The following is a 26,939-nucleotide window of genomic DNA, read 5'->3' on the forward strand; positions in this document are numbered from 1 at the left end:
TACAGTATATTGTGTGGTGTTAAGGAAAAGAAAGGAATAAAAGAGGAATAAATTGTTAATAACAAATATAAAATAAATAAGTTCACATAAGGGAAGACATTAAAGTAAAGCAAAGACATTCAGAATAAATATATAAACTGGATCAAACAATTTTGACTGAATAGCACAATTTCCAAGAAATTTCTGTACATAAATTTAGCAATATCTTATAGGAATGAGCCCGTTGTAGATGAGTATCCATTACGGATAATGCATTTTTGCCGAGTACGAGCATGAAATGAGTGCAGCTCATCATTATCTGTCATCGTGATGACGGAAAATCCTCATTATGTATTCACTCTTCACGCTCTGTGACTGGCTATCACACACAGCGACCGCATATAAGCACAAATAAATAGCAACATAACATCCCAGCTATCAGCAGCACACTAATCACACTGAAATAGCATGCTAACAATATAATGAACTGACGGCAATGCTGACGAGGCTAACTTTGCTCAGCCGTTAGTGACCACCTCAGCGGCTGGATGCTTAGATGTGTGAACAGATAGGGATACAGATACAGATAGTGATGTACTCGCTCATCACTAATATCTTATTGATGATCATCAATGATTGGAATTTATTGCTTAACACCATAGAATTTGGTATAATCAGTGTTATTACTGTATAACAACAAGTGTAAGGGTAACAACTATAGCACTACACCAGTAGCTGCTACGTGTTAGTGGGTACTCATTCATGCATCATCACTCATGTAACCAAACACAACCAACACACCAACACTCGGCGAACCTGAGAAACGAGTTCCATTTCCTCTGCTAGCGAACGTGACAGTGTTGACAGTGAGATTGGAGGCATGTAGCAATAAAAACAAACTTCAGCAACGTGAGCGCAGCGTCTGACTTCAGAATCCTAAGAATCTAAGAAGAGACTTAATTAACCAATAAACACAATGTGTTGGGCCCTTTGAAATCCATTTGATTTTTTTACAAAATTCCGTTTGATCTTTTTCAAAATCCCTTCTTTAATTTTTTAAACTCTGCTTTTTATTTTTTTACACTAACTGTAATCTCCATGCTTGCGGCTAAGCAAGAGGTAGCCATCAATGCAATTCCAGTTGCATTATTAATGTAAGATCTTTTTTATGACACCCTTATTTTGTTTACACAATTAGACAGTACGTGGCCAACAGCGATCTTATTTTGAAGGCTGGAAGTGTGTTGTGTGCGTTGAGAATGTCTGTTGACGGTTAAGACCAGCTGGGTGCGAGAATAAACGCGCCTCTCATCCTTATTTGACTCAGAACTTGCACAACGTCAGCGGGCGTCGTAAAATGCTCGTTTGCATTAACGAGCGATAAACCGCAACAATGTGTAAACACACTCGCATACACACCGCTGCACTAGCATGCACTGCTAAACTAAGCTAACCCTGCTAGCTTGCATTCACGCTCCGTAAGAGAAGAGTTGTTTCGCCAACTTTTGCCGATGTTTCAGGTCGCCGTTTGTGATGACATTCCGCCACGATTGATCGGTCCGCCGGGGGACCACTTCCCCGCACAAACGTTCCTTCTCCTCATGATGACAGCATTTCACTCACATTATATCCATTTCCGCGAGATTACATTTTTAAACAGTAGATTCCGTTTTTATTGGTCAATTCCGCGATTCCATCTGCGATTCAGTTCACGTAGAACTCATAGGGCCCTAAATGAGGGGGTAGATTAGGGTACTTTCTCTAATTTATCACTGAAGCTACTTTTTCAGTGAATAATGAATTAATCAAATTATTATTATCCATCCATCCATCTTCTATACCTGCTAAGGTTGCGGGTATGCTGGAGCCTATCCCAGCTGACTTTGGGCAAGAGGCAGTTGTACACCCTAGAGTGGTCGCCAGCTAATCACATACAGACAAACAATCATCACACTCACATTCATACCTATGGACAATTTAGAGTCTCCAGTTAACCTAACATGCATGTTTTTGGAATGTGGGAGGAAGCCGGAGTACCCGGAGAACATGCAAACTCCACATAGAGATGCCAAAACGGAGATTCAAATCACTCGTCCCGATCTCCTGACTATGTGGCCACCATGCTAACCACTAGGCCACTGTGCGCCCCTAATTCTGATTATTATACATGATATATATATTATAGAATGGACTCATGACAACAGTGCAAACCAGACTTTTTGGGTTGCCTAAAAGCTGTCTATCCATCATCTGCTGGCATTCACGCGCACAAGAAGTCAACAGACTCAGTGACTCTCCTCCACCAGTTGACATTTCCAACGTCTGGGCAAACATCGCCCAATCGATGTTACGCACTCGTGCATACACAGATTAGTCGTGGTTATCATCGGCAGACATCACTCCCTCCGCCGAGTGAGAGGGTTCAAGGGTCAACTTTGCAAAGTCATCAGTGCACCGGTTTGTATTCTTAAAGCAACATGGCTGTTTAATAACTAACACTTTAGCCCTTCAGGATGGATGAAACATCCAAAATGTGCCATTTTGCACACAAACACCGAAAGTCACACCACACATCAAACAAGCGCATAAATATATTGAAATATTTACCATTATACAAATGTGGCCTTCCAGCAGCTCCTCCATGTGAGCATGGAAAGTCCCTGGTCCAAAGGAAACCAGGTTCTTCCTGTGGTGTTGTTTTAGATCTTCTAGTACTCTCTCTCTCTGTGCAGCTGCCCTGTTCCTGCCTCTTACCCCCTAACCCCCTTACATTTTTAGCACCCATGCTCCTGTCCTTCTTCAGCTCTGATCCGCTGTGTCTGAACATAAAGAGATACTTGTATCCCACGGAGATAAGACCGTAGTCTGCGCAGGACACTCAGCAGGTGTTTGCCGGAATCGACACAGTCAAAGGATAGTGCCGGTCTGAAGTATTAAGGAATAACAGCAGTCTGTGAAATATCTGTGCAACATAATGTGATCCAACAAAATGTATCAGTAATGTTGCCTTTCCAACATGATAACAATTGACTTCATTTGTCTTCCTTCATGTCGTTAAATAGGATACTGCATACTGAAGGACTTTGGTGCCGATGCGCTTATACAATTCTGAACATTTCGTACACAATTTCTCAATGCCTCCCGTTTAACTGAGAAATATTTGCTGACGGGGTGGCAGAGTTCTGATCTGTCCTGACTTGCTCTTTAATATCACTTCCAGAATAACATGCAAGACTATTTCCACATCCCACAGTAACGCAACAAATGGCTGATTAGCTGGGCACCGGCATGGAACACAAAGAGCACAGCCATCCATTCACTCAGACTGGATCAAGCTCATATTTCACACGGTTTTGTTTGTGTGAACAGGTCCACTGGCATGAAACTGGAATGTCTCCAGAGAACACCTTTTTACTAACTACAAGACCTTTTCCATGAATAAAATGGACAAGCAGCATCAGCCCTCGGTCCTAAACCATCATGTACTCAGCACTAAACTCTCAACAATCTACGCAAGAGTGTCTCGAAGGTGAATATTTGTAAAAGACAAATGAGCCACACTATGATGAACTCCAGTACATGTTGTCAAGTGCTCTTATTTATGACTATTGGCTGTACATACCTGAATATATATTACTTACCAACTTCCAGGTGTTCCCCCTCATCAACGTCACCCAGCACCATAAAACAAGTGCACCTCAAACATTTCTAAAAACTCTGCCAAGTCGCTGCTGTGTGTTTCTTAAAGACGCAGAGATGAAACAAGGGTTCGATCAAGGTGCCCTGAGCTGGACCAGTCTGCGTAGAACCTTCTCGACATGTCTCTCTCTGCCCTTTGCCATTTGAAGAGAGCCAATACCTTGAGCCCAAGGTGGAGTCCAGATGTGGGCTGCATGCGATGACTTGCAAATCAAAGATACGCAGCCATGAAAACTCTTGCTTGCTCCCCGTTTGACTTCAAATGCAAACGCCCACATACGGTATTTGAGAGGCTTTAGCAGCAGTGTCATCATAATGTATTTTCAAGTTGCCTCTGGCTACCTTAGTAGAAGCTCTATAACTGGTTGACAGACGATGTCACAACTACTTAACTGTTTTTTTTATGCTAGTCTTGTACAGATTACACATAAAGAACTGGTCAAAGACAAGACTTATGATGGATCGTTGTGCCTGTATGACAGTATTTATGAACAAAAAGATACTCAACATGCTGTCTTATATAATTAGTGGGTGAGTGTAGGGCCTTATGAAATTTGTTTTGTTTTTGCACATATTCCATTTCATTTTTTTCCAAATCCCTTTTTTTTTTAAATATTCAAAATCAGTTTTTTTTTTTTTTTTTTTTTTTTACCTTTTACACTTATTTTACCAGCACTGAGTGTGTACTTTTGTTACTATTATTACATTATTGAACATGTCATATATTTTTTATGATACCCTTATTTGGATGTGGTGAACAGCAACCTTATTTTGAAGGCTGAAAGTGTGTTGTGTGTGTTGAGAATGTCTGTTGACGGTTAGGAGAGAGCAAGGAGCAAGAATAAAAGTGCCTCTCGTCCTTATTTCACTGAGAACGGGCTTTGCAAAAGGCTCGTATGCATTATGAAGCGGTAAAACAACACCGTGTAGACACACATACAGGCTGAGTAGCACACGCACAGCCACACTAGCATGCTCTGCTAAACAACGCTAACCTAGCTAGCTTACATTCACACTCCATAAGAGGTCAGTTTCAAAGTTTTTTCGACAACTTTCGCTGGTGTTTCAGGTCACTGTTTCGACATATTTAATTCACGAGGGAGCGGGCTAGTGTTTGTAATGACATTCCAACATGATTGAGCGGTCCGCCGGGAAAATACCACACAACCACACAAACATTCCTTCTCCTCGCAATGATAGCATTTCATTCACATTATGACAATTTCCGTGAGATTCGCGTTTAACAGTCTAACAGTTTATTGGCTCCGCAATTCAGTCCGCTATTAGATTAACGCGGAAATTATAGGGCCCTATGAGTGGTGTTGAAATGTGTCAAAGGTTCGATCCTCAGGAAACACTTCCGCAGGCTGCAACTGCTCTACCAGCAAATGGTCCAAACTTTGCAAGAGCTGCGTGTGGCTAGCCGGCCTGCTAAGCAAGCTAGAACACAAGATAATCCTGATTTGTGTTATGAAGCTAAGCTCGGACTAACAAGGCTCCAAAAAGTGCACAGTGCAAAGAGCTTAGAAGCGATTAGCTGCTCTGATTAAGACACTCGCATTGTGCTTGAGACAGTGTGCAAAACTCAGTCTGACTTGACTCATTCTCAGCTGTGATCAGATGCAGGCCAATCATCGGGCCTTCTGTCCAAGGGGCTTACCCCGGAGACACGTGGGATTAGACGCAGCATCGGCGCCACTACACGCACAGCTTGTCCCCCTCAGTTGGGGTGCTGTCGCGCTACAACCTGCAACCCTCACCCGACCGTTAAGCCAGGGGGTCAAAGCATACCCTCAGTTAACTCTGACATGGTTGTTTGAGATCCTTAGTGCAGCTCTCATTAAAATGTCTCAATTTGAGCGACTGATTTTTGGTGAGGAATTGTGATGATTTCAAACAGATGCTTTGCTTTGATCACAGTCTCTGCAAAGGAGGACAATAAATGATGCTTCCCTCCATAGTTGTATCTCATCCTCAGATTTCTTGCAGGGAGTTGACGCTTAGCTCGGCTATCTTGCTGACCTTGATGATGATGAGAATTAACAAGGCTTACAGTCCTCACAAAGAAGAATTGGGGGGGCCTGCGGGGCAATGCATCAAAAAGACTCACAGCACAGATCCCCTACTGTCCATTATGATGGTGTACTTTTAGTCAACCTTGAAGTATTGGAAGGATGCACTTTTTCTTTTTCACCAAACGCACTGAACTCCATGAATGTAGTTCATTTACTCCGACCATTTTATTTAGAGAGAAGACTTTGCCAGCACCATCATTTCTGAAGTCAGTATATTGTCTGAAACCTGAGCAGACCCGAGTTCGGACCGCATTAAAGGATTAACTGCATTTTTTTGGCGCCACTTATTCCAAAAGAAGAAGCAGCCTCTACAAGCGAATGTACAAGGAAAGCTTGGACAGGTGGTCCTCACTTTATGGCATTCTGTGCTACGATGTTTCGTGGTTACAAATTTGGTCCATAAACATGAGACTTGCTCTCGAAACATGACAGGGCGCGGCAGTGGAGGAAGAATAAACTCAATCGCTCAATCGCTTGACTGTCGCAACCATCATTAAGGACGAAGATCATATTATAATATGTACTCTCGCGACAGTATCAGTATGCTTGAGCATGTTAAAAGCCCTGCGATAATAACTAAGCAGCATAGTGGTTTTTTTGTTCTCTCGTTTTTTATTACTGTTTCATGTATTTTACGTCCTTCATGTGTTCTGTAAACAGATGTGTTAATTTACCATAATTTTCGGTGTATAAGCGGCAACTTTGTTCTCACGCTTTGAACCTTGAACCTTATTCGGTGGTACAGCTAATTTACGGTCATGTTCTAATCTCCCAACATCTTTTAATCTTCAAAACAGTCATTTTGCGCTTAATTCGCATTAATCCCTCATCACCCTCATCATGGAAAACACACAAAGAAATGCATATGATGCAGCTTTCAAGTTAAAGGCGATCGATCTAGCAACTTTTGCTCAAGTCCGCCAGTGGATCCTGACAGCGTGGAGTAGTGTCAAAGAATCCACTATCACAAGCAAGTTTCGAAAGGCTGGACTACTGCATGATGAAGAGGACAGCACAAGCTCAAGGGCTAATTTGTCTCGAGACAAAAGTGACACTGAGAGCGACAACGAAAGACAGCGAGATACGACAACACAATAAAAGTGTGTGACAAAGGAAATGCGAGGCTCTTCAATTCCGACACTGAAGAAGAGGCAGAAGGAAGATGACAGCGATGAATGACTTTTCTGGTAGGCCACTGTTTAACCAGCCGTATTACACGCTCTGTTTGTGTAAAAAGTATGACAAAAAACCCTATGGAAGAAAAACAACAACTATGGAAGAGAACAGAGCATTATGCAATGATATGAAGATTATACAGGATGAAATCACGGCACTATTGGTAAATAATGCGACCTTGCACACTGTTCATGGACACCTGCGGCTTATAGACGGGTGCGACCTAAAAATGTACAAATCTTTTTTTTCTTTTTAAATTTAGTGGGAGCGGCTTATATTCAGGTGGACTCAATAGGATATCACGGTAGGTACGACTTCCGACTTACACAAAAATTCAACTTACTACATGCCGTAGGAACTGAACTTTTTCGTAACCCGAGGACCACTTGTAGTTGTATTGCCTACTTCCTGGCCAAAAATGTTCTTATTCTTTCTTGTGTTTTTCTTTCTTTTCCTTGGGAGAATGAACAGAATAAGATTTTCATTGCATGGTATAACTGCTGTTTTACCATGCACATGACAATAAAACTCTCTTGAATCTTGAATCTCTTGAATCTTGAAAAGGCTGCACTTAAAGGCACTACAGAGACGTCCAGCTCAGCTTCACCTGTCGGCCTGCACCTATCTAAATATCATCAATGTGTCTATCTCCTGATCACGTTGGTCCGTCTGGCCACAGCTGCAGACAGCCGCCCTAAAATGGCCGCTCAACTGTGTCGAACAAAAACTATTCACCTCGGAATTCACGGCTCATCACACACAGACACACAAACACACAGGCGGAAGGGGGGATTGTATGTTTGTGAGCGGCTAGGCGGTTCATTGCTGGAGGCCTCTGGGTAGAGAGGGTGGGTGTGTGTGGTGGTGGGCCCAGTGGGATGTTATCTCATTGCGCTGATCCAAGTCTTTCATGACTGGCTGAGGACCAGAGGAAATGAAACTACTGGCTTTTGTTGCCCGGCTTTAAGGATCACAGAGTGTGAGCAAGATGAATAAATAAAACACTTCTTAGCGAGTATTTGAGAATTGACATGAAACAATCCCCACCTTTGTAACTCAAACCTCCTGAGACTCTTTGCATCTTCTTGCCTGCGAGGCACGCATCGCTGCCAGCGAGCTCGCTCTGCCTGTAAGGTCGGCATGCTGACGTCGGCGTGAGAAAACTTGCATCCCTACCAAGTTATGAATCACCATGTTTTTGCACCGTGACACTCACGGACATGTCTACTTATATTTACCTACGCCAAGGAGCTCATGTTTTTGCCAGAGTTTGTGTTTGTTTGTGTTCAAAATAACTTGAAAAGTTCTGAATGAATTTGGATGAAATTTTCAGGAATTGTCAGACATGGGATATGGAAGAACTGATTAAATTTTGGGAGTGATCCGGATCACTGTCTGGATTTTTTTTAAAGGATTCTTAAACATTGCTAAATAGGAAATCTTTCAGCATTTGTGCATATAACTCCACTAATAATAATACTACTACTGATAATAATAATAATAATAATAATAATAATAATAATAATAATAATAATAATTAGTCAGACCACTTGGAAAAAAAATACAGGTCAAGTTTCCAACAGATTCTACAAAATATCAAAGACTGATCCATATAATGAAATAATTCCAGATACTATGATCCAGAATATGAACAAATGGGGGATCTTTGGAATTTTCATCACAGGCAGACAACAAATGAAGCTATAAACATGCAACAAACACCATTATGTATGGCCAAGACACTGTGGAATCTGGAGTGTGCCAACGGATTTGTTTTATCTTCAGAAGCTATGGAGCTACATCCACAAGAAAACCGCCATGAAGGTCAAAGCTGCCATTTTGAAATTATGTACTTGAAATAATGAATACAACAAATAATATAAAACTGTGAACAATAAATAAGATGATAATGTAATACTAATTACACACCTAATTTAAAATGACAGTGTTTCATTTGTGCCGCCAGGGGTCTCTCTACCAAAACATTGTCGGCCAAAGGAGGTTAGACAGTATTATTATTATCAAAACACGATTTCCACCCAACTCAGTGGTAGAGGCTTGTATATTCATTGCATTTCATTTCTCCTGTGATTGCACAAAATATTTTCTCAAATGAATTTGATGAAATACTAAATAAAAACTCCTGCACTCCCATTACTCCAATTTTTTTTTTAGAATTATCGGCTCAGGGTACAAAGTGTCCTCGTAAAAAGCACAGAGGCATTAGGCTGCATCATATCATCATTCAACTAAAAAACACTATTTAAAGTCAAACACAAAGCCAGGCTGATACCAGTTGTTCAAAACCCTTCACATACACAAGCGTCTCCATTAAAACCAGCAGAAAACGTAACACAATACAAAAACAGCGGGAAATAACAACTATTTACATAAAAAAAATACTAAGTGAAGCAATTATCAGTGCACTCAACATTAACACGTGCATGGCCAGCTACACGCAGCAGAAAAAGTTGTTAAAGTGCATTCAACTCGACACTTATCCCCTCATATAAAAAAAACATACAACTTTTTGCACCTGCCAGTTGACATTTCAAGCACTTCCAAGCTCCAGACTAGGAGAATGTTCAAGCAACAACCTACCTCAATGTTGGACACTCAGCTCCAGAAGTTGAGGGCAACGTTGTCTTTTTAAAGTCAAATATGTAATCCATGTGCAAGCTCAGCCATGCAGCCGAGCGCTCCTGCCACCATTGCTTGTTTCCTCCCTTTCCTACAAGTCAAATAAAGAGCCCCCTCCAGCGGTGACATCACACATCACCATGGCAACTATGACTCCACCCCGCCAGGCTGGAGCTGAACCTACCTGTCTGACGAGCTCAGTCTCACAACAAACTCAGCATTCTGCTGTCATCTTTACCTCGTGCTCCATGCAAAAAAACTAGTTGGATAAAACTACATCTTTTCTTAACACTTAACAAGTGGCTTCTTTCTTTATTTCTCTGTTTATAACGCCCAAACTTAAGTGCAAAATTCAGGAATTGCCATTAGGATTATTCTGATGCACTGATAACATTGCACTTTTTTACCTGCTAACAAATGGGAGGTGCAAACATGTCATTACCATTAGCTATGATCACTTAAAAGGCTTTATTTCTCATGTTAGCTGCACAAAAAACACTCCCTCCTCCTCCCTTGCAGGATGCCCCAGCGGCATCGCTCGGAGCGTCCCTCGTGGCTGATTGCCAAACTCGCCATTACCTCGATTGTTTTGGCTACAGGGTGACTTTTGTTTCGTGTGAGCCGTAACAAACAAACACACAATGTGAGTAGTTGGGGCTAAAGTCCCTTTTATCCACCCGTCAAGATTACAATCTGTTCCCCCTTGGAAATGTTTCCAAGTAGTCCTTGGTTTACGCCGTTCTGTGTTACGCTGTTTTGTGCTTCCGAACACAATCCAATAAATGAATTAAAATACTAATTTTGGTTCGTAAAAACGATACTTGCTTGAGAGCTAGTAACGTGGCACGTACTCTTCCACGCCACCAATATTGGACATTCTTTGGGGTCCCAACCGCTTGACGGTCTCAACCATCATCCAGATTAAAGATGATTGTTTGCTAATGAATGCAAGAGGCGTCATGGATTCTGAGCACTGCTATAAGAGATGTTACCATCCACTCTGCAGATCTCTTGCTCACCCCCATACTGGATGTAACCGCAAGCCATGATATTCCTCCACCAAACTTGACTGTTTTCTGGGTGACTCGTGGGTTCATGTGGGTTCCAACAGGTCTTTTGCAGTATTTGCGGTGATTGGGATGCAGTTTAATGAATGATTCATCAGAAAAATCAACCTTCTGCCACTTTTCCACTGTCCATCCTTTCTACAAGCTGTGAGCCTTGGCAAACGCAACACCATTGTTTAGTTCTCTCGAAATGATTGTTGCCCATTACCTTCCAAATTACAAGAGAGGGTACATTCTTCAGCAAGATGGCGCTCATTGTCACACTTTAGTCTCCACATCAACGTTCCCGATGGTGAAGAACGTCAAGATGCTCCAGGATTGGCCAGCCCAGTCAGCAGACATGAACATTATCCAGCATGTTTGGGGTTAAATGAAGGAGGAGGTTTGGAAGACCAAACTGAAGAATCTTCATGAAGTCTGGGAGTCGTGCAAGACTGCGTCCTTTGCCATTCCAGATCATTTTATCAATTAGTTATGAGTCATTGCTGAGAAGTATCGATTAAGTCCTCCAAGCTCATGGACGTCATACACAATATGAATTCTTCTTACCGAGGCACCCTGACTTTATGTTCTGATGTTTTTGTAGCATGTTTGTGTTTTCAAAGGACAATATAATTTCTACCGTACATACAAGACTTTTTTTGTCCAAGCACAATCTGAAGGGAGCAGCATGTCTCTCACACAGACGTGCTGGATAAGTCAGCCAATGAGATGAGAGCGTAGGTGGTGCCCTGATAATCAGCCAATGAGATGAGAGCGTAGGCGGTGCCCTGATAATCAGCCAATGAGATTAGAGTGGAGGCGGTGCCCCGATAATCAGCCAATGAAAGCGTGAAGCGTCAGAATTTCTGGATCATTTCCTGCTTGGTTTCTATCGACAACTTTTCCCTTTTTTTCTTATCACTTACACTTGGTTTAGGGCTCATGATTACGGTAATTTTAACACAAAGAAAAGTAAAAACATTAAGAAGAAATTTCGATGCGTGCAAACTAGTTTAAGGGCGACTACGCTGAGGAAGAGAGGTTGAAGGGAGCAGCATGTCTCTCACACAAACACACAGATGCGCTGGATAAGTCAGCCAATGAGATAAGAGCGTAGGCGGTGCCCTGATAATCAGCCAATGAGATGAGAACGAAGGCGGTGCCCTTATAATTAGCCAATGAGAGCGTGAAGCATCGGAAGGCGCTAAACAAATCGAATTTCTGAACTTGCACCGACTTGATGCTTTACGTTATATGGAATTTATTCCGTAATATGATGCAAAAACTTTACATAAATTCTTTACGTTCAGTGGAATTTACGTAAAAGGAGGTTTACGTTATGCGTGGTACTACTGTGTTTATTTTTCCTACGGTCCGGATAAGCAACAAAACTTTTGTCAGGCACTGTAACATTTGTTTATCTTTTTAAAAAAACCACAGCAACAATGACAACAAATTTTAAAAAGGTGTAATGTAATGAAGAAAAGCTGAAATGCTGATACTAATAATTAGTAATAAGTAGGGCTGTCAAATGACAATTTCAATCAGATTAATCGTGGTTTTCAAATTAATTAATCAAGATTAATCACCATGTCACACTATGTTACCTTATATGACCTTATTATTTTACCTCATGTATTTTAAACTAGCAAACATTTGGAATACAGGTGAAACAAATGTATGTGTGTGGGGGAGTGGGGGGGTAGGATTAAATAAGCTCTGCTTCTTCCTACTCCTTTTTCGACATGTAGAACAGTAAATTTTACTATGTGATGTATTCCAATGTAACTTGTATGCATGTTCAAAATTAATTAAACAATTACCATAACCATGTCTGAAATATGCCCATTTTTACTGTATTTTATTGAAAGAAAGATAAATATAAATATATATATATATATATATATATTTGTATGTATTAGCAACGCCAGATTAACTTCAAATGTAAATCAAGTTAAGAGATGGCACACATGTCTGAAAATCTATTTACCTAACACTGGTTTCTTTCATAGCAGAATATTTGAATCAAACTTTTAACTGTGTTATTATGAGCATTGAGGAGTTCAAAGACACCACGTCATTTAATTTCACATGTTTTGAGTGAATTTTCTGGGAATTCCGAGCACACTTAAATGCAGCAAATTGTACTTGTGCATGAAAAGTTACAAAGTGAGTGATAAGAATATCCACTTATTGATTTTCATTGCATTTCTGTTTATTTAGACCACACATACATGCATAATAAAGACGTTGTTGTGATGTTCGGAGTGTCCGTGAGTGCATCTCGCGGTGTGTCTAGGGACAATGAGGAAGTGCCGTTGCAATGAATGGACTAGAGACGTGTTTGTTTGGAGTAGGAGGTGCATATATGGTGTTGGAATTACATTGTTGTTGATGTGTTCAGATTAGAATAAAGTTATAAAAGAGTGTCAGAAACTGTATGACTCTGTGGGGAGCAACACTGTGCCGCCGTCTGTCGTCACAATAGAGAGTCTTGGCTTGCCATGATTCGTGTGCGTTAATTACGCAAAAAAAATTAACGTAATTAATGAAATATATTAGTTACCGCCGTTAGCTCGCTATTTTTTGACAGCCCTAGTAATAATACATTTTGTCACGCTAAATCCTTTTAAAACGTCTTTTATGCTCTTTACCAAATAAAAAAATATGAAAATAGCCCCTGCATCCTTTGACTTTTCCATATGTGGCCCTCGCTGGAAAAAACCGCCACCCCTAGTTTCATTTATTTCTTGTATTTCATCTTTTTATTACTCCATGTGTTTTGTGTACAGTGACGGAGGAGTTAAGTATCATTTAGGTATGTGTTCCGACTTACACGGCAACTCGACTACCATCACAGTTCAGGCACAAAGCTCATTCGTAACCCAAGGACCGCCTGTACTGTGGTACACATTGGTCACTGCAGTGTCACGTCTAAATGATGACAATCAAGAGCAATTTCAAGTATCTGCAGTGCGCACACCGTCACACACTCTGTGGACCGCAATAAAAACACTTCGAAAAGATGAGATCGGAGAAAATGCAGCTGAATGTGAAGATTCCCCCCAAAAAGCTACTAACATGTACTGTATGTAAGGAATCACACAACATGTTAGCCAAAATCATCCAGGTTCAATCTTACCTGCTCTCGCAGCCTCTCCTGGTGTCCCATGATGGCGGTGGCATGGTGGGGGTACTTGTGCTTGAGGTGCTCCAGGAAGGCCTCCCTCTTCTTGTCCATGTCAGGGGGCTGCATAGCCAGGATTTCTCGGCTGCTGCGTGCCCCCCCTAGCGTGTGCCTGCGCGGGACACTGCGGACGACTTTAGCGTCGCTCCTGGAAGCCGGAGTCCCATTTGGTGAGCCCTGTCTGCGTGTGACGTTTTCTGTGTCTCCGGGGGACGTGACCCTCAGGTTGCTCTTGGTTTGCTCTGAATGGGGGGGGGTCACAAAAAACACACGGGGTCAAGAAGACACATGTGCAGTGCTGATGTTCTGTCATCAACATGGAGGCTGCGCATGCTGCATAGGTCGTGGAGAGGGTGTGTTACTGCCGGAAGTACTCAGCGGCCCACAACATTAGGTACACCTGCACAATTATACCATCCAATATGTTTACAGTTTTGCAGAACTGGACTGCATCAGTGTTTATTTTGAAACAGTTCTCAGGGTACACATGTTAAGAAATAAAATAAATAATAACATCGGAATAAAATATGACAAATATTTTCTTTTTGTTTCTATTTAAGACAGAGTTTCTACAGAGAAGTGGCCAGGCTTCCCGTGCTTGAACCTTGCTTTGTCACAGTAGCCCAAACTGGCTGCACACATAAACAAAGCCTGCGCATGACGGCACAAGAAACCCATCATCACGAACCACTTCTCCAAAAATACTTCTTGCATTTGAGCACACATGAAGAAAATGAGAGAATAATGTGATTTGGTAAGGCTGAGATTGAGGCTATGTTCAGACAAAAGCTGATATTTTTAACGCACATTTCCCCCACTCCCATATTTAAAAAATCATAATCCATACAAGTGTAGTTAAAAAAAACACATAAAAACACATTCACCGGCTGTCATGTGCATTTTGGCCAATCAGAGGCCTGAAAAAGCAGCCACAAAGTGACTTGGTCACACATGACAACACATTTGTTCATCAACTTTAAAATCAGCGCTCACTTACATGGAAGCCAAGGAAAAATAATGTTTTTTTTTGTTTTTTTATTGCCCGTGTGTTATAAGGCACACACACGCGTTATGAAACACCCATAGGACGATAACTTTATGCTCTGTTGTTCAATAAGGTTTAAAAATATGAGGCAATGTTTGACATTTCTTATGACACAAACCAAAAAGCTCGGTTTTACCTGTCCACACACACACACACACACACTGAAGCCAGTGTTTTTTAAAAGATCAGTTTTAAAAACCTACGTTTGCATGTGGACGAGAGGCCCAAACGCATTGAAAAGTGTGTGTTTTTAAAATATCCGCGTTCGTGTGGACATGGCCTAAAGGGATGACCTCTTCTTGAGCGGTTGAAGGAGCGCAGTTGAAGAGGTGCTTAAATATGGCTTTGATGCTATAAAGTATGAGCCTGTAATCACAGCCAGTAAATCCATCCAAATCCATCTAAATCACTGATGTTACTTCTGCACCAAGTGGGGACAAGAAGGCTAATTGCAAGAAACTTTATGCAAATGTCACAAGGCTTCTTTTTCTCTTTTTGGAGTCCCATTTGCAGATATTTTGAGGAAAACCTGCTTTGATGGCTCAACACAAAAATCAGGCGTTTTTAAGGTGGTGCATAATGATGTAGTCCCAACCACCCCCCCCACTACACCCTGCTCTAATTCCACAGCATGTCTCATGTACTTGCAGCCTATTTTTAACTCCCAAACAGCCCCTCACCACTCTCCAAACTAAACACAAGACTAAACTAACTTATGAACTATGAACTGCGCTGGCGGGGTGGCGTGTCAGAAGAAATAATTCATTACCTTCCACACAGGAACAATCCTCATCTGCCATTTCTTCCTCCACCTTCTGCGTGGACGTGCAGCGCCCAGCAAGAAAGCGTAAGGCCAGTTGGCGAGTGGGGAGAATCTGCGGCTGACCCACTGCCTGCCTGCCTGCCTGCCCGCTGGCTTAGAGATTCCAGGCGCAGCTCACATGGAAAAAAAGAAGAGGGGGGCTCGAGATAGGCCCGGCCCCCGCCACCCCAGGATAGACTGCTGGGGGATTTAGAAAGTCAACTGCATTCCAGGACAAAGTGCGACTGGCCTCTCTCGCCCTCGGGCTGTGAGATCTACTGCGAGCATGCAATGAGTGGCAACAAATCCACAAGTCAGTACTGTAGTGGAGGATAGTAACAACAGCAAAAAAAAATCATTTCTTCTGATCAAACTCTGGAACTAACATCAACAAATTGGGAATGTTGTTTACCTGAACTCTGGTTTGATTCAAACAAACTCCGGTGCAGCTGAGCATGAATCAGGGGTGAGCAAACTACAGCATGCCATATCCGGCCCATCGCTGGACACTAAATTTAAACCTTTAATTGACTGTATGTGATAAGTAGTACAACCCTGACTGCTGCAGTACGAGCATGCAACATGTACAACACACAATCAACAAACACAAGGCATGCTGGAAAGCACACGTGCCTTCTTCCCCAGCATGCATCAACTTGGCATTCAATTTGATCAAATGAGTTACATTTTTTTAACAAATGAATGCAGAAAATATCCTCAAAATGACACATAACATGATTATGTCAGTATGACTGAGAAAAAGAATGTTTCCAGCATAAAATGTTATAATAACATCCAGTATGTTCTGCTTAGTTTGTACAGTGTGTGTCCTCAGATGAAGAAACACACTGCTGTTCATTATGCACACATCATTCTCCTTAAGGCGAGGGTGGCGACTGCCAAAGCACACAAGTTCACTGGCTTGTGGCATTAGCCGGATCGATCCAAAAGGTGCAATGAGAAGGCGCGACATTGGCGCACCTTCACGCTGGTGGGGGGAGGAAGATCAATAGGGGAGTTTGTGGGCCATGTAATTGCAAACAGTGGGCTGAGTGCGCTGGCAAATGCAACTCAGCAGCTGATGGTTAATGTGGAGGCCCAAGAGGACATGTCACCCACACAAGAGACACTTTAACAAGTTTTACTGGAGTAAAAACTTTACATAAGGAAACCTGACCCATTTCTAGTGTGTTGGCCTCTTACAATCCCCTGAAATGTAACAGGAAGCAACCTCCAGAGAACACGCTCCAACCTGTTGCTTTCAGCAGCGAGGAGCAGATGGTGCATAACTGGCATGCTACAACTCTCTTCGCTCTCGTTTGATACATTTAGCAACAGAAAAACTGTAGAGAAACCTCAAAAATACCCATACCCATACCCATACCCATTGTAAAGGCACACATTTACAGCTTGGGCCTAAATTTATAGGCTGTATACTAATTCAGAGTTTACTGGAATATTTGACACGCCTCAATTCTGGGACATCTGGAAGACTTTTACAGACAAAGACTGTTAAAATATCAGAGTTTTCTTTCCTACAGTCTGTCACTGTGTCAGAGGTGTTGTTGCATAACATTCATCACAGCTTCCCCCACAAAACGTTTTACTGAAACCAAAAATTACAGTCTGGAATCTAAAACCGCGCTGCACATTTAATGTCAGCATTCCAGATTACAAAATTACCTTTTTTTTTTTTTTTTTTTTTGAGGAAAGTGAATTGTGAATTACTGTGCCTAAAAACATCCGGCTTGGGAAGTGTCCTCCTGCTCGGTGCACGGAGGAATCAGTCATGTCACACAAAGCAACTTGATTCTGACATGCGTTTTGGTTTCGTGACCAGAATTAATCTGAATATAATAATACATATTTATTATGGGCGTCACGAGACACACAAGATTGGCTCTACAAGATGAAGATGAGATGAGGTTTTAACATTATTTAACAAAGATACGTACAATGAATAAATACATGACTGGACACACAGACTTTTTAAATTTAACTGAGTCACAAAACAATGCAGGTCCATTTTGAAATGTTTATTATCCAACAAATAACAATATTATTGTCAGAGATACCAAATTAGCCACTAATGTTATGATAATTCATTCATTCTTTCTTCTTCTATGCTGCTTAACCTCCCTAGGGTTGTGGGGGAATGCTGGAGCCTATCCCAGCTGACTTCGGGCAAGAGGGTTATGATAATATATCATAATAATAAAGAAATAAATACATATAATTAAAAAAATATATATCAGAGCTGTCAAAGTTAACGGGTTAGAAAATCCATTTTCTTTTCTTTTATTTTTTTAATGACCAATTAACGTGTGCACGTCCTGTTGGACCCACACTGTAGTTTGAGGAAACGTAGCGGTGGATGTGTAACCACAGGTGCCACTACATGGCGGAAACAACACCACACCTGTCATCATTAAGTTCACCAACAGGGAATTCAAAACTGCACTGCTGAAACAGGGAAAGAAGCTCAGAGGCACAAATGTCTACATGAATGAGCATCTGACAAAACCCAATGCCCACATCGGCAAGAAAGCACGAGACTTGAGGAAGCAGGGAAAGATACAAAGCACTTGGAGCACCAACGGGAAAATCTACATCAAACTAAAAGGAGGTCCAGGAGTCGCAAGAGTGCTTGTTGTCCAAGATATCAGCGATCTGGTATTAAACATCATATTACTATGACAATAAGCTTAATGGAGGAAACGCCCCACAAGACAGACCAATGCAAATAGAAGGACTACATTCCATAGCAATAACCTCGATATAATTAATAAAAGGAACTCTTGTATCCAAACCCAGCGTCACTCGCAGTGCAATACCGAAGAGGATGTGGATATCGACAGGAGAGAAAAGATAGGATAAATAGAAAAGGAAAAGGGAAAAGGAAAGGAAAAGGAGAAAAAAGAAAATCTATATATATATTTTTTAACCATGTGTGTACCTATATACTGTATATGTGTGTATTGTGTATATATATATATACATAGTAGTACCTCGCATAATGTAAACCTCCTTTTACGTAAATTCCACTGAACGTAAAGAATTTATGTTTAAGTTTTTGCATCATATTACGTAAGAAATTCCATATAACGTAAAGCGTCAAGTCGGTGCAAGTTCAGAAATTCGATTTGTTTAGCGCTTGGTGACGCCTTCTAACGTTTCACGCTCTCATTGGCTGATTATGGTGGGCACCGCCTCCGCTCTCATCTCATTGGCTGATTATCAGGGCACCGCCTACGCTCTCATCTCATTGGCTGACTTATCCAACGCATCTGCGTGTTTGTGTGAGAGACATGCTGCTCCCTTCAACCTCTCTTCCTCATTGTAGTCACCCTTAAACTAGTTTGCAAGCATTGAATTCTCTTCTTAATGTTTTTACTTTTCTTTGTGTTAAAAGTACCGTAATCATGGGCCCTAAACCAAGTGTAAGTGATAAGAAAAAAGGGAAAAGTTGTCGATAGAAACCAAGCAGGAAACTCTGACGCTTCACGCTCTGTGACCAGCCACACCAGCGAGCGACGCACCAACATCCAGAACTATTTGTATGAATTGTATTGTCTTCCATGGTTTAGATTGGCTGTCAGATGTGGAGGGAATTTGGGGATATCAAAGTAGTTCAGAGGAAGAAAAGCAGCCTGTGTTGATAATTCGCTCTGGATGTGAATGCGTTGCCCACCGTTGCAGCTGGCGACAGTCGCCTGCTGTTGCCTCCCGTGTGTGGCGCCCATAAGGCTGATAGCCCGAAAAAAAATATTGGATTCGTCGGACTGCCTGGGGGTCCTGCTGGAGCGCAATCAAGTGATCCTGCATCCAAATTCTCCTTAAAGAAGGCGCCTGATCTTCTGAGTTTGACCGGTGGCTTTGAAAAAGTAAGTCAAATATGTTTTTGTAAATTTTATGGTCCCCCTTTCATATCATACAGCCCAGGGGTCAACACTGTGCATGGTGCCCGCGGGCACCAGGGAGCCCCCTACGACCACGAGGCGCCTGCAAGCGTGCTTTTCATTCAGGTTTTCAGTTAATAATGGGAGAACACGAGAAAAAAATACAAAGTGATACAATACAAACTGAGCTTTTGGAAAGAAATGTTGTTGATACCAGCATCTTGTTAATGTTCTGGTAAAACAAGCAGATTCGCTTTGTTTGGGTTGAAATAAGCTATGAAAATAAATGTTGCAAAAATTAGTACTCTTGGCCATTTTCATTTATATACTTACACACAGAAAAATATATAAATAAATTTCATAATAATTAATAGCTGTCAGACTCCATAACATGAACTGTTCCCAAAATCCTGTACAATAACCATGCAATAAATGTGCATTGAAACTGTGCAATAAACTGTGCAATAACCATGCAATAAACCGTGCAATAACGGTGCAATAAATCTGTGGCTTGATCAACATGTAACAGCTGTAAATAACTAATTGTAACTTCTTGATTTGTATTACCTTGATTTTGCACTTTCTATGCTCTTGTGTGCTTTTGTACTTTGCTGCTGTAAAGCTGGAATTGCCCCTTGTGGGACTCATAAAGGCATATCTTATCTTATCTTAACTTAATTAGGTGTGTCACAATGAGAAACGTGACAAAATTTCTTGCTCAGAAAAAAACTGTCTCGCAATAATACATAAATTAATTCATCACACGATAAATGAAAATGAACTCAATAATTTTGCCGGCCTCCATATATCAGGAAGAGCATTCACTCTGTGCCCTGGTTCAGGACCTAGACTCTTCATAGAACAACGGTGTTCCATACAGAACAACAGAGTGAGACCTCTTGTCAGTCATACAGTCGCTTTCGCTCTGTGGGGGGCGGGGGGTTCGCTAGCGTACACACGCACACACACAGTGCACCAAGGGAGCCTCGTGAGGAGCAATGCAAGGTAACAGTAAAAATTAGGAGGAAAAAAAGATGATTGCGGGCCACACGGTGACCTAGTGGTTAGCATGTTGGCCTTATGCCTGTTTTATGCTTTCCGCATCTGTGAGGTCCGCGCGGCTCCCTGCGGACGTAATATTTGCACCCGAGCTTCCTCGAGTGGCCCTTTTCATGCCGAAAATTCCCACTCCGTGCACCTCCAAATTTACGTGGACTGTGACAAGCGGAAAAAAATGGCAGACGAGCAGGAAATCCTCGCAGCTGAAGAACAGAAATATCGGCAGTTATGACGCAGCCTACTACTGTGTGTCAGCACAAAAATATGCATGCTAGGTTAATTGGAGATTGTCTATATGTGCTCTGTGATTGGCTGGTGACCAGCCAGTGCAACCCAGTGCAGCCCACCTTTTGCCCATCTTCACTGTGGATGCTAGCGGCCCAACCTCCACTCACAGAGACAAAGAGACCGTATGACTGACAAGAAGGTTCACTCCATTCATGCAGTCGTTCCACTGAACGCTCCAAGGTCCTGAAACCAACGAGGGAATCCTTATTTGGAAGCGAGAGACGAGGAAACAAATGTGCAAGCACTTGGCAATACAGTATATCGAGGCCAGCAAAAATATTGTTTCTTTTTTGGCCTCGTGCCCACAGCACATTTTTTTCTAAACAAGAAATCTCGTCTTTACTGCATCTATTTGGGGTTTGTCTGCTCGTGCTTCTCAGTGATGGCTCATCTGCCATTTTTCACAGGTAACTGATACCACCAGACTTGTTGCAAAGCTGTGCACAATGCAGCCGGGCCACATTTTTCACTCCTCATGAAGGGAAATAATCACGCTTCCGATCTGGGTTTCTGGTTCCCTTCCTGTGTGTTCAGTGTAATAAAATAAGAAGTACACTTTCCAGACAAGACTGTAAACACGGAAAGAACTTGTGTTTTCTTGTGAAACATTAGAGAGCTTTCATACCCGACAGGAAGTTAACCTCCAGTGGGGCCTTAATGTGCATTATCACTTAAACTGGGTGACCTTTACCCCCTCAAATCCTAGCGTCAATTAAATCTACTTCCTGTTGTGTATACACAGCCTACTGCATCAAAAAGTGTTTCTTTGTTTGAGAGTAACTTTAGCCATTGTTTTCTGTAGTCATTGCCTTTGTGTCCCACTTGGGACTTATCTTCCAATTATGTAAATAAAAGATCGTTTTGCAGATAAATGTGCAGCAGGTGTTAGTAAGCTGTCAGAATTATGCAATCACTGCTGCTAAGCCAACAAGTGGAGTTACTTATTATGAAATAAGGTTGATCTTTAACTTAAGGTAATGTCTCACTAAGTGTACCACAAGTTCAGTGGGTCTGAACTCAAAGCTTTGAAAGGATGGTGGATAATTTCATGGAAGAGCACATGTTCATCTTGTTTAGCCACAACAAAATATTGCAAAGTGTTCTCAGTAATATGCAAACTACAAGCACAATCATAGTCCTGTGCCTCCTTTTGCTCCTCTTTTCTCAATTTGATGTCATCCAAACATTTTAGAGCAGAGAAGGCCTCCCTTTGAAACAAACATCTTTATTTATTGGCCAGTGCCAGTCTTCAGCACAAACACACCACAGTCTCCTGCACCACATCAATCTAACGTATTTTCATTAGAGAAGTTGTTGCTCGAGTTCAGGTGCATTACATCTTTCCCACAGCGGGGGGTGCTGCTGAACATGCTGCCAGCATCATGTGCAGTGATCAGGAAGGAGCGCTGCACTGATGGGTAATCTTGCTGAGCAAATCACTTGATGCTTTTCTGTGTTGTTGATTAATAGAGACACTAAGTGCTGCCTGTTGCTTCTCCCTAAGCGTGTGTGCACTTCATTAACTCATGGCCAGCGGAGGTGCATGTCAGCCTAGACTTTGGCTCGGATGTCTGCCGCTCTCCCGTGACAACAGTCTCTAGGCCCTTACAGTGAGGCTGCTGGCATCTAGGAAGGGGGTAGGAGGATGGACGGTCAAATGCAGGGAACAGCTGCAGCCGGGTGGAGGAAATCCATCCCGGAACCAGAGACAAGAGGTTCTCCTCCCGCCTGTGAAGAACTTTTGCTCATAGGAAGTTAAGCCATTCAGGATGGAAGGCTGCAGAGTCCTGAAGAGATTGACTCCTAACTCTTGATCCCTGGATTTATAAAAGTGAACTAGGGCAAAAATTACTTTTTAATGCAGTCATGAAGTCGTGACACTTTCAGCAGTGAGTCATACTGCAGAGGTCTACGTCCTGCACAGTAAAACTATACCATCTATTTACTACCGCAAGACTTTTTTGCAAGACTTACTGGTAAAGACGAAGACAAAAGGGGAAAGTTCTAAAAAAAAAAAAAAAAAAAAAAAAAAAAAAAAAAAAAAAAGAGCACCTCCACTACTCGGCTACAGAGCTGACCCATCACTTCCATTGATATAAGCAGCTTAGGGCTCAGACTTTGTCAGTCACTTTCCCGTCTCCATTGTGGTGTCGCTTCCTCTCGTTTTCCTCCACCCTGCATTAGAGGGTGAAGTGGAGCATGACTTTTGAAGCTTATACAAACTTTACAAATGACTTCAAAGGAAAGGTTGCTTGTTATGTGTGTACAGGTACAGTATGTGAGTGTTGTCCTATCTTGCTCATTAAAGCTTTTAAAGTGATACTGGACCCCAGTGGGGCACAATAGTACGTTTCTTTTAATAAAATAATCCTTAAATCTCAAATTGTGTGCACGGTAAATCTGCATCCTTCTCCTCTTGGCAAACACGCCTACTCTGTTGCAATTGGTCAGGGGTCGGCTCCACCCCAAAACCCCAGCCACTACTAAGTCAGTGCTGAGAGAAAGCTTTGTTGCCTTTGCCATCAAGATGACCTGACAAAAAATGACATTTTGCCAGTATTTTGGCTTTTAAAGGCTGTGGTCTTATCTTTTGACCACTGATGAAACAGCATACTGTATTTCAGCTTAATGCTTGCAATAAATTGCTTGCTCAAAACTGTTTTTGTCCCACTCCCATTTCTTCTTTTTTCTTGCAATTTTTCAACTGTTTTTTTGAAAATCAGGAGTGTGTCGGAGGAGTCTGACTCGCTGTGAATCATATGAAAATGACATGTGATCAGACTGTACCATTCTGACTACATGGGGGTGTCCACGGCTGCTGCTGAGCATACATTTTTACATAAAATGGTTGAATTTATTTGAACATGCATACAAGTTACGTTGGAATACATCACATATTACATTTCACAGTTCCACACGTCCGAAAGGAGTAGGAAGAAGCCAAGGTTATTTAATCCTACCCCCCATCCCTTTTACATCATCGCAATACATGTGTTTACCTCCTGTATTCCAAATACACTTCTAGTTGAATACATCAAAGATAAATGAGATGATGTAATAATGTACGAGTAATAAATAGTAGACAAACTAGTCAAAAGTAAATGTTTTAAATTACATTTTTCCCTGAGGTCATATTTCTCCTGTCTTGTCAAGAAGAACTGTGTGACATTTTAAAGCAGCAGATTACTGTTTGCGTTATGCTTTATGCTCAGGATTCCATCCTGAAGGACGAGGTTGGGTTTGTACGTGTGGCTGTTTCTTCCGACAGTCTCTCCTTTTCTACAGACTTAAACTCAGTTTGGAATTTCTTTCGATGACGGTGGCGAATGACTTCCAGCTCAGCCTCTTTCAGCTCATCTACAATGAGGGTTCTTTTGCTCAGGTTTGTTTTGTCTGTCAACTTGGGTTTGTGTTGCAGTCTTTTCTGTTGATCCTCATCAGCAGCAGACCTTTACTCTGCTCCTTTCTTTGTTCAAGCAGACTCAGCAATGTGTTCGTAACCTTAGGAATCCATGCCACTGCTCTTTTAAGGTGCATCCATGAGTAGTAGTTGATAGTTGCTGCATTGCAGCTACCTCCTCCAATGATGGCCCTAGGATCTCCTGTAGTGAGGTCTTTTAAATGATCAGGGTTCTCTGGCCGGTTGTCAGTTGATTGGGTGAGGAAGCTGGGTCCAGAGATCCAGGCTTTTCTGTTCTGTACAAAAAACTCCACTTTCTGCCCGCTTGAGGCACAATCAGCTGGATTTAAATGTCTCGACATGTCTCCACTGACTTACTATAGACACTTTTCGTATCGCTGTGTTACTCTGTTAGCTACGAATGTGTGGAATCCTGTTGTCTCGTTGTTAATGTACATAAGCACAGCTGTGCTATCCGTCCAAAACATTGAGTCCACGGTCTGCAGCTCCAGTTCCTTCTTCAACATCCTGTCCATGCGCCCTGCCATAGCTGCGGCGGTCAATTCCAGGCGTGGGATGGTGGTTGGGCTTAAGTGGGTTGACTTTTGTTGTTCTGCTGGACTAAGTAGGTGACTGTTCTGTAGCCATCTTAGCTAGCATCACAGAAATGATGAAGCTGAGCGAATGTAGACTCTCCAAAGTCTGCTGGCTTGTAACATCCGTCAACTCCAAAGTCACTGAGTACCTGCAGTTCCTTAATCCAGTCTAGCCACTGCTGTGCAAGACAATTTGGAATCATTTCATCCCAGCCGAGCTGCATCCTGCATAGCTCTTGCAAGATATTCTTGGCTGACAGCACCACCGGAGCCAAGATCCCCAATGGATCGTATGTGGAGCTCACCTTGGAGAGAATGTTTCTTCAGTGTGGGATGACAACTCTGAATCTGAATTGATCAGACTCAACACACCACTGTACTCCCAAAGCTCTCCCAATAGGAAGTCAATCTTGAGCCAGGTCAAGGTCTTTCACTTCAACTGCCCTTTCCTTTTCAGGTATGGCTGCGAGCACCACTCTGCTGTTCCTAATCCATTTTGTTAAATGGAAGCCTCCTTTCTGACAGATAATTTTCAGAGTGTGGCATAGCAACACAGCTTTGCCCTCAGAGCTGACTGACTTGAGGCAGTCATGCACATCAACATTGTGCAGTACTGTGCTGACTACTGAACCATCAAACAGGTTCTTGTTGTCTTCAGCTCACAACCATCTCAGGCCACCATAGAAACCTAAGTAGGTCAGCATGTTCTACTGGCACTTTTACATGGTGGAACATGGCTTCTGCGTCAGCCACTATAGGCACCCGTTCTTCGCGAAATTTTGTGGCGTCTCCAATCAAGGTACTTGTGAGGTCTGGGCCCTGGAGAAGCTGCGCATTCAGAGAAGTTCCTTGATAACAGGCACCACAGTCCAATACAACACGAAGCTTGTGTTTTTCGGGATGATACACACCAGGGTGTGGAATGTACCAAACCATTCCATCATTACCACTAAAGTCTTCTTCAGCCAACTTGGTTGCACAGCCTTTGGTAGTCATATCACGCATAAAGGTGATGTACTCCTCTTGAAATATGGGATTCTTCAGGAATCTTTTCTTCAAGTTCAAAATTCGCTGTTCTACAATACCACGGTTGTTTTTTTGCATTTTAAACATTTTATTTTTTAGTGGCAAACCAACACAATAAAGCACCTGTTTCAATCTGGTAGACTGTGACACACTTTCCATGAATTGGAGGTCTTCTTGGGACATTTCCATCTTCTCCTCTTGGCTGCCTTCAGGGAAGTCATATTTGAACTGTTGGTTCCATAGCTTACCCAGTTTGGCCACAGTTATTCGGTTTGTAACACGTTACATCTCCAATTGTTCACAGTTGCCTTCTCTCAATGGTCCATTGACTGTCCATCCCAGTGCAATTTTGACTGCATAAGGTCCATCATCCACACTCCTGATTACCTCTTGTGGTTCATAGCCTTTGGCACATTTCTGCGTCAATGTGGGGAATCCGCACTTGCTCCAGATGAGGCATTGGAATGTTCCTTTTGTTTGTTGGAATGGTCTTTTAAGAGAACACGTCCTGCAGGTCTACAACGTTGCTCTCACCTCCAAGTTGGTTACAACATGGCTATGAACAGTCTTTTGTTCTCCCATAATTGTTAATAAAATGTTGATCTTCTTTCATTCATTCATCAGCCTTCAGTGCAAAAGATTGCAGTGCCGTCTGGATCCAAGAAGGCATATGAATTTACAACTTTGCCGCCGTTCTTTGCTTTTGCTTGGACTGGTACGATGGCAAGAATATTGTCCGTTTCCCCGGCCCCAGTGCAGGAACATATTTTGTTTATCGTGTCCACAAATCCGCTGATCTCAGACTGCTTCTCTCCATCATCTGATGATCCTTCCTTCGGCGTAATCTTGTCTTTGCTGTTAATGTGCAACACACTGGGATGAGTCATTGAGCAGACTTCACAGTTTAATTTGTCTTCACAGAACTTGCTCATGTGCTCTTCTTTTCCACGAAGGAAGTCTATCTTCTCTTGTGCAGAGCCTTTCTAATTTTCTTACATTTCACCATGCTGTGTTGACCT

General features: G+C 42.1%; 1 protein-coding gene across 9 annotated transcripts in view; it reads right to left on the reverse strand.

The window, feature by feature from the left end:
• Positions 1 to 26,939, reverse strand: part of si:ch211-285f17.1 (sickle tail protein homolog) — a 91,300-nt gene that overhangs the window by 29,345 nt on the left and 35,016 nt on the right. For 8 of the 9 annotated variants that reach the window (XM_054766324.1, XM_054766326.1, XM_054766325.1 and 5 more), the window contains exon 2: positions 13,761 to 14,047. In XM_054766324.1, coding sequence (XP_054622299.1) covers positions 13,761 to 14,047 — 287 coding nt within the window. Of the gene's footprint in view, positions 1 to 9,530; positions 12,157 to 13,760; positions 14,048 to 26,939 lie in introns of those variants that run through there. The other variant, XM_054766327.1, reaches the window with a different exon arrangement.

Source organism: Dunckerocampus dactyliophorus, chromosome 21 (genome assembly GCF_027744805.1).
Source record: "Dunckerocampus dactyliophorus isolate RoL2022-P2 chromosome 21, RoL_Ddac_1.1, whole genome shotgun sequence".
Classification (NCBI taxonomy): Eukaryota; Metazoa; Chordata; class Actinopteri; order Syngnathiformes; family Syngnathidae; genus Dunckerocampus; species Dunckerocampus dactyliophorus.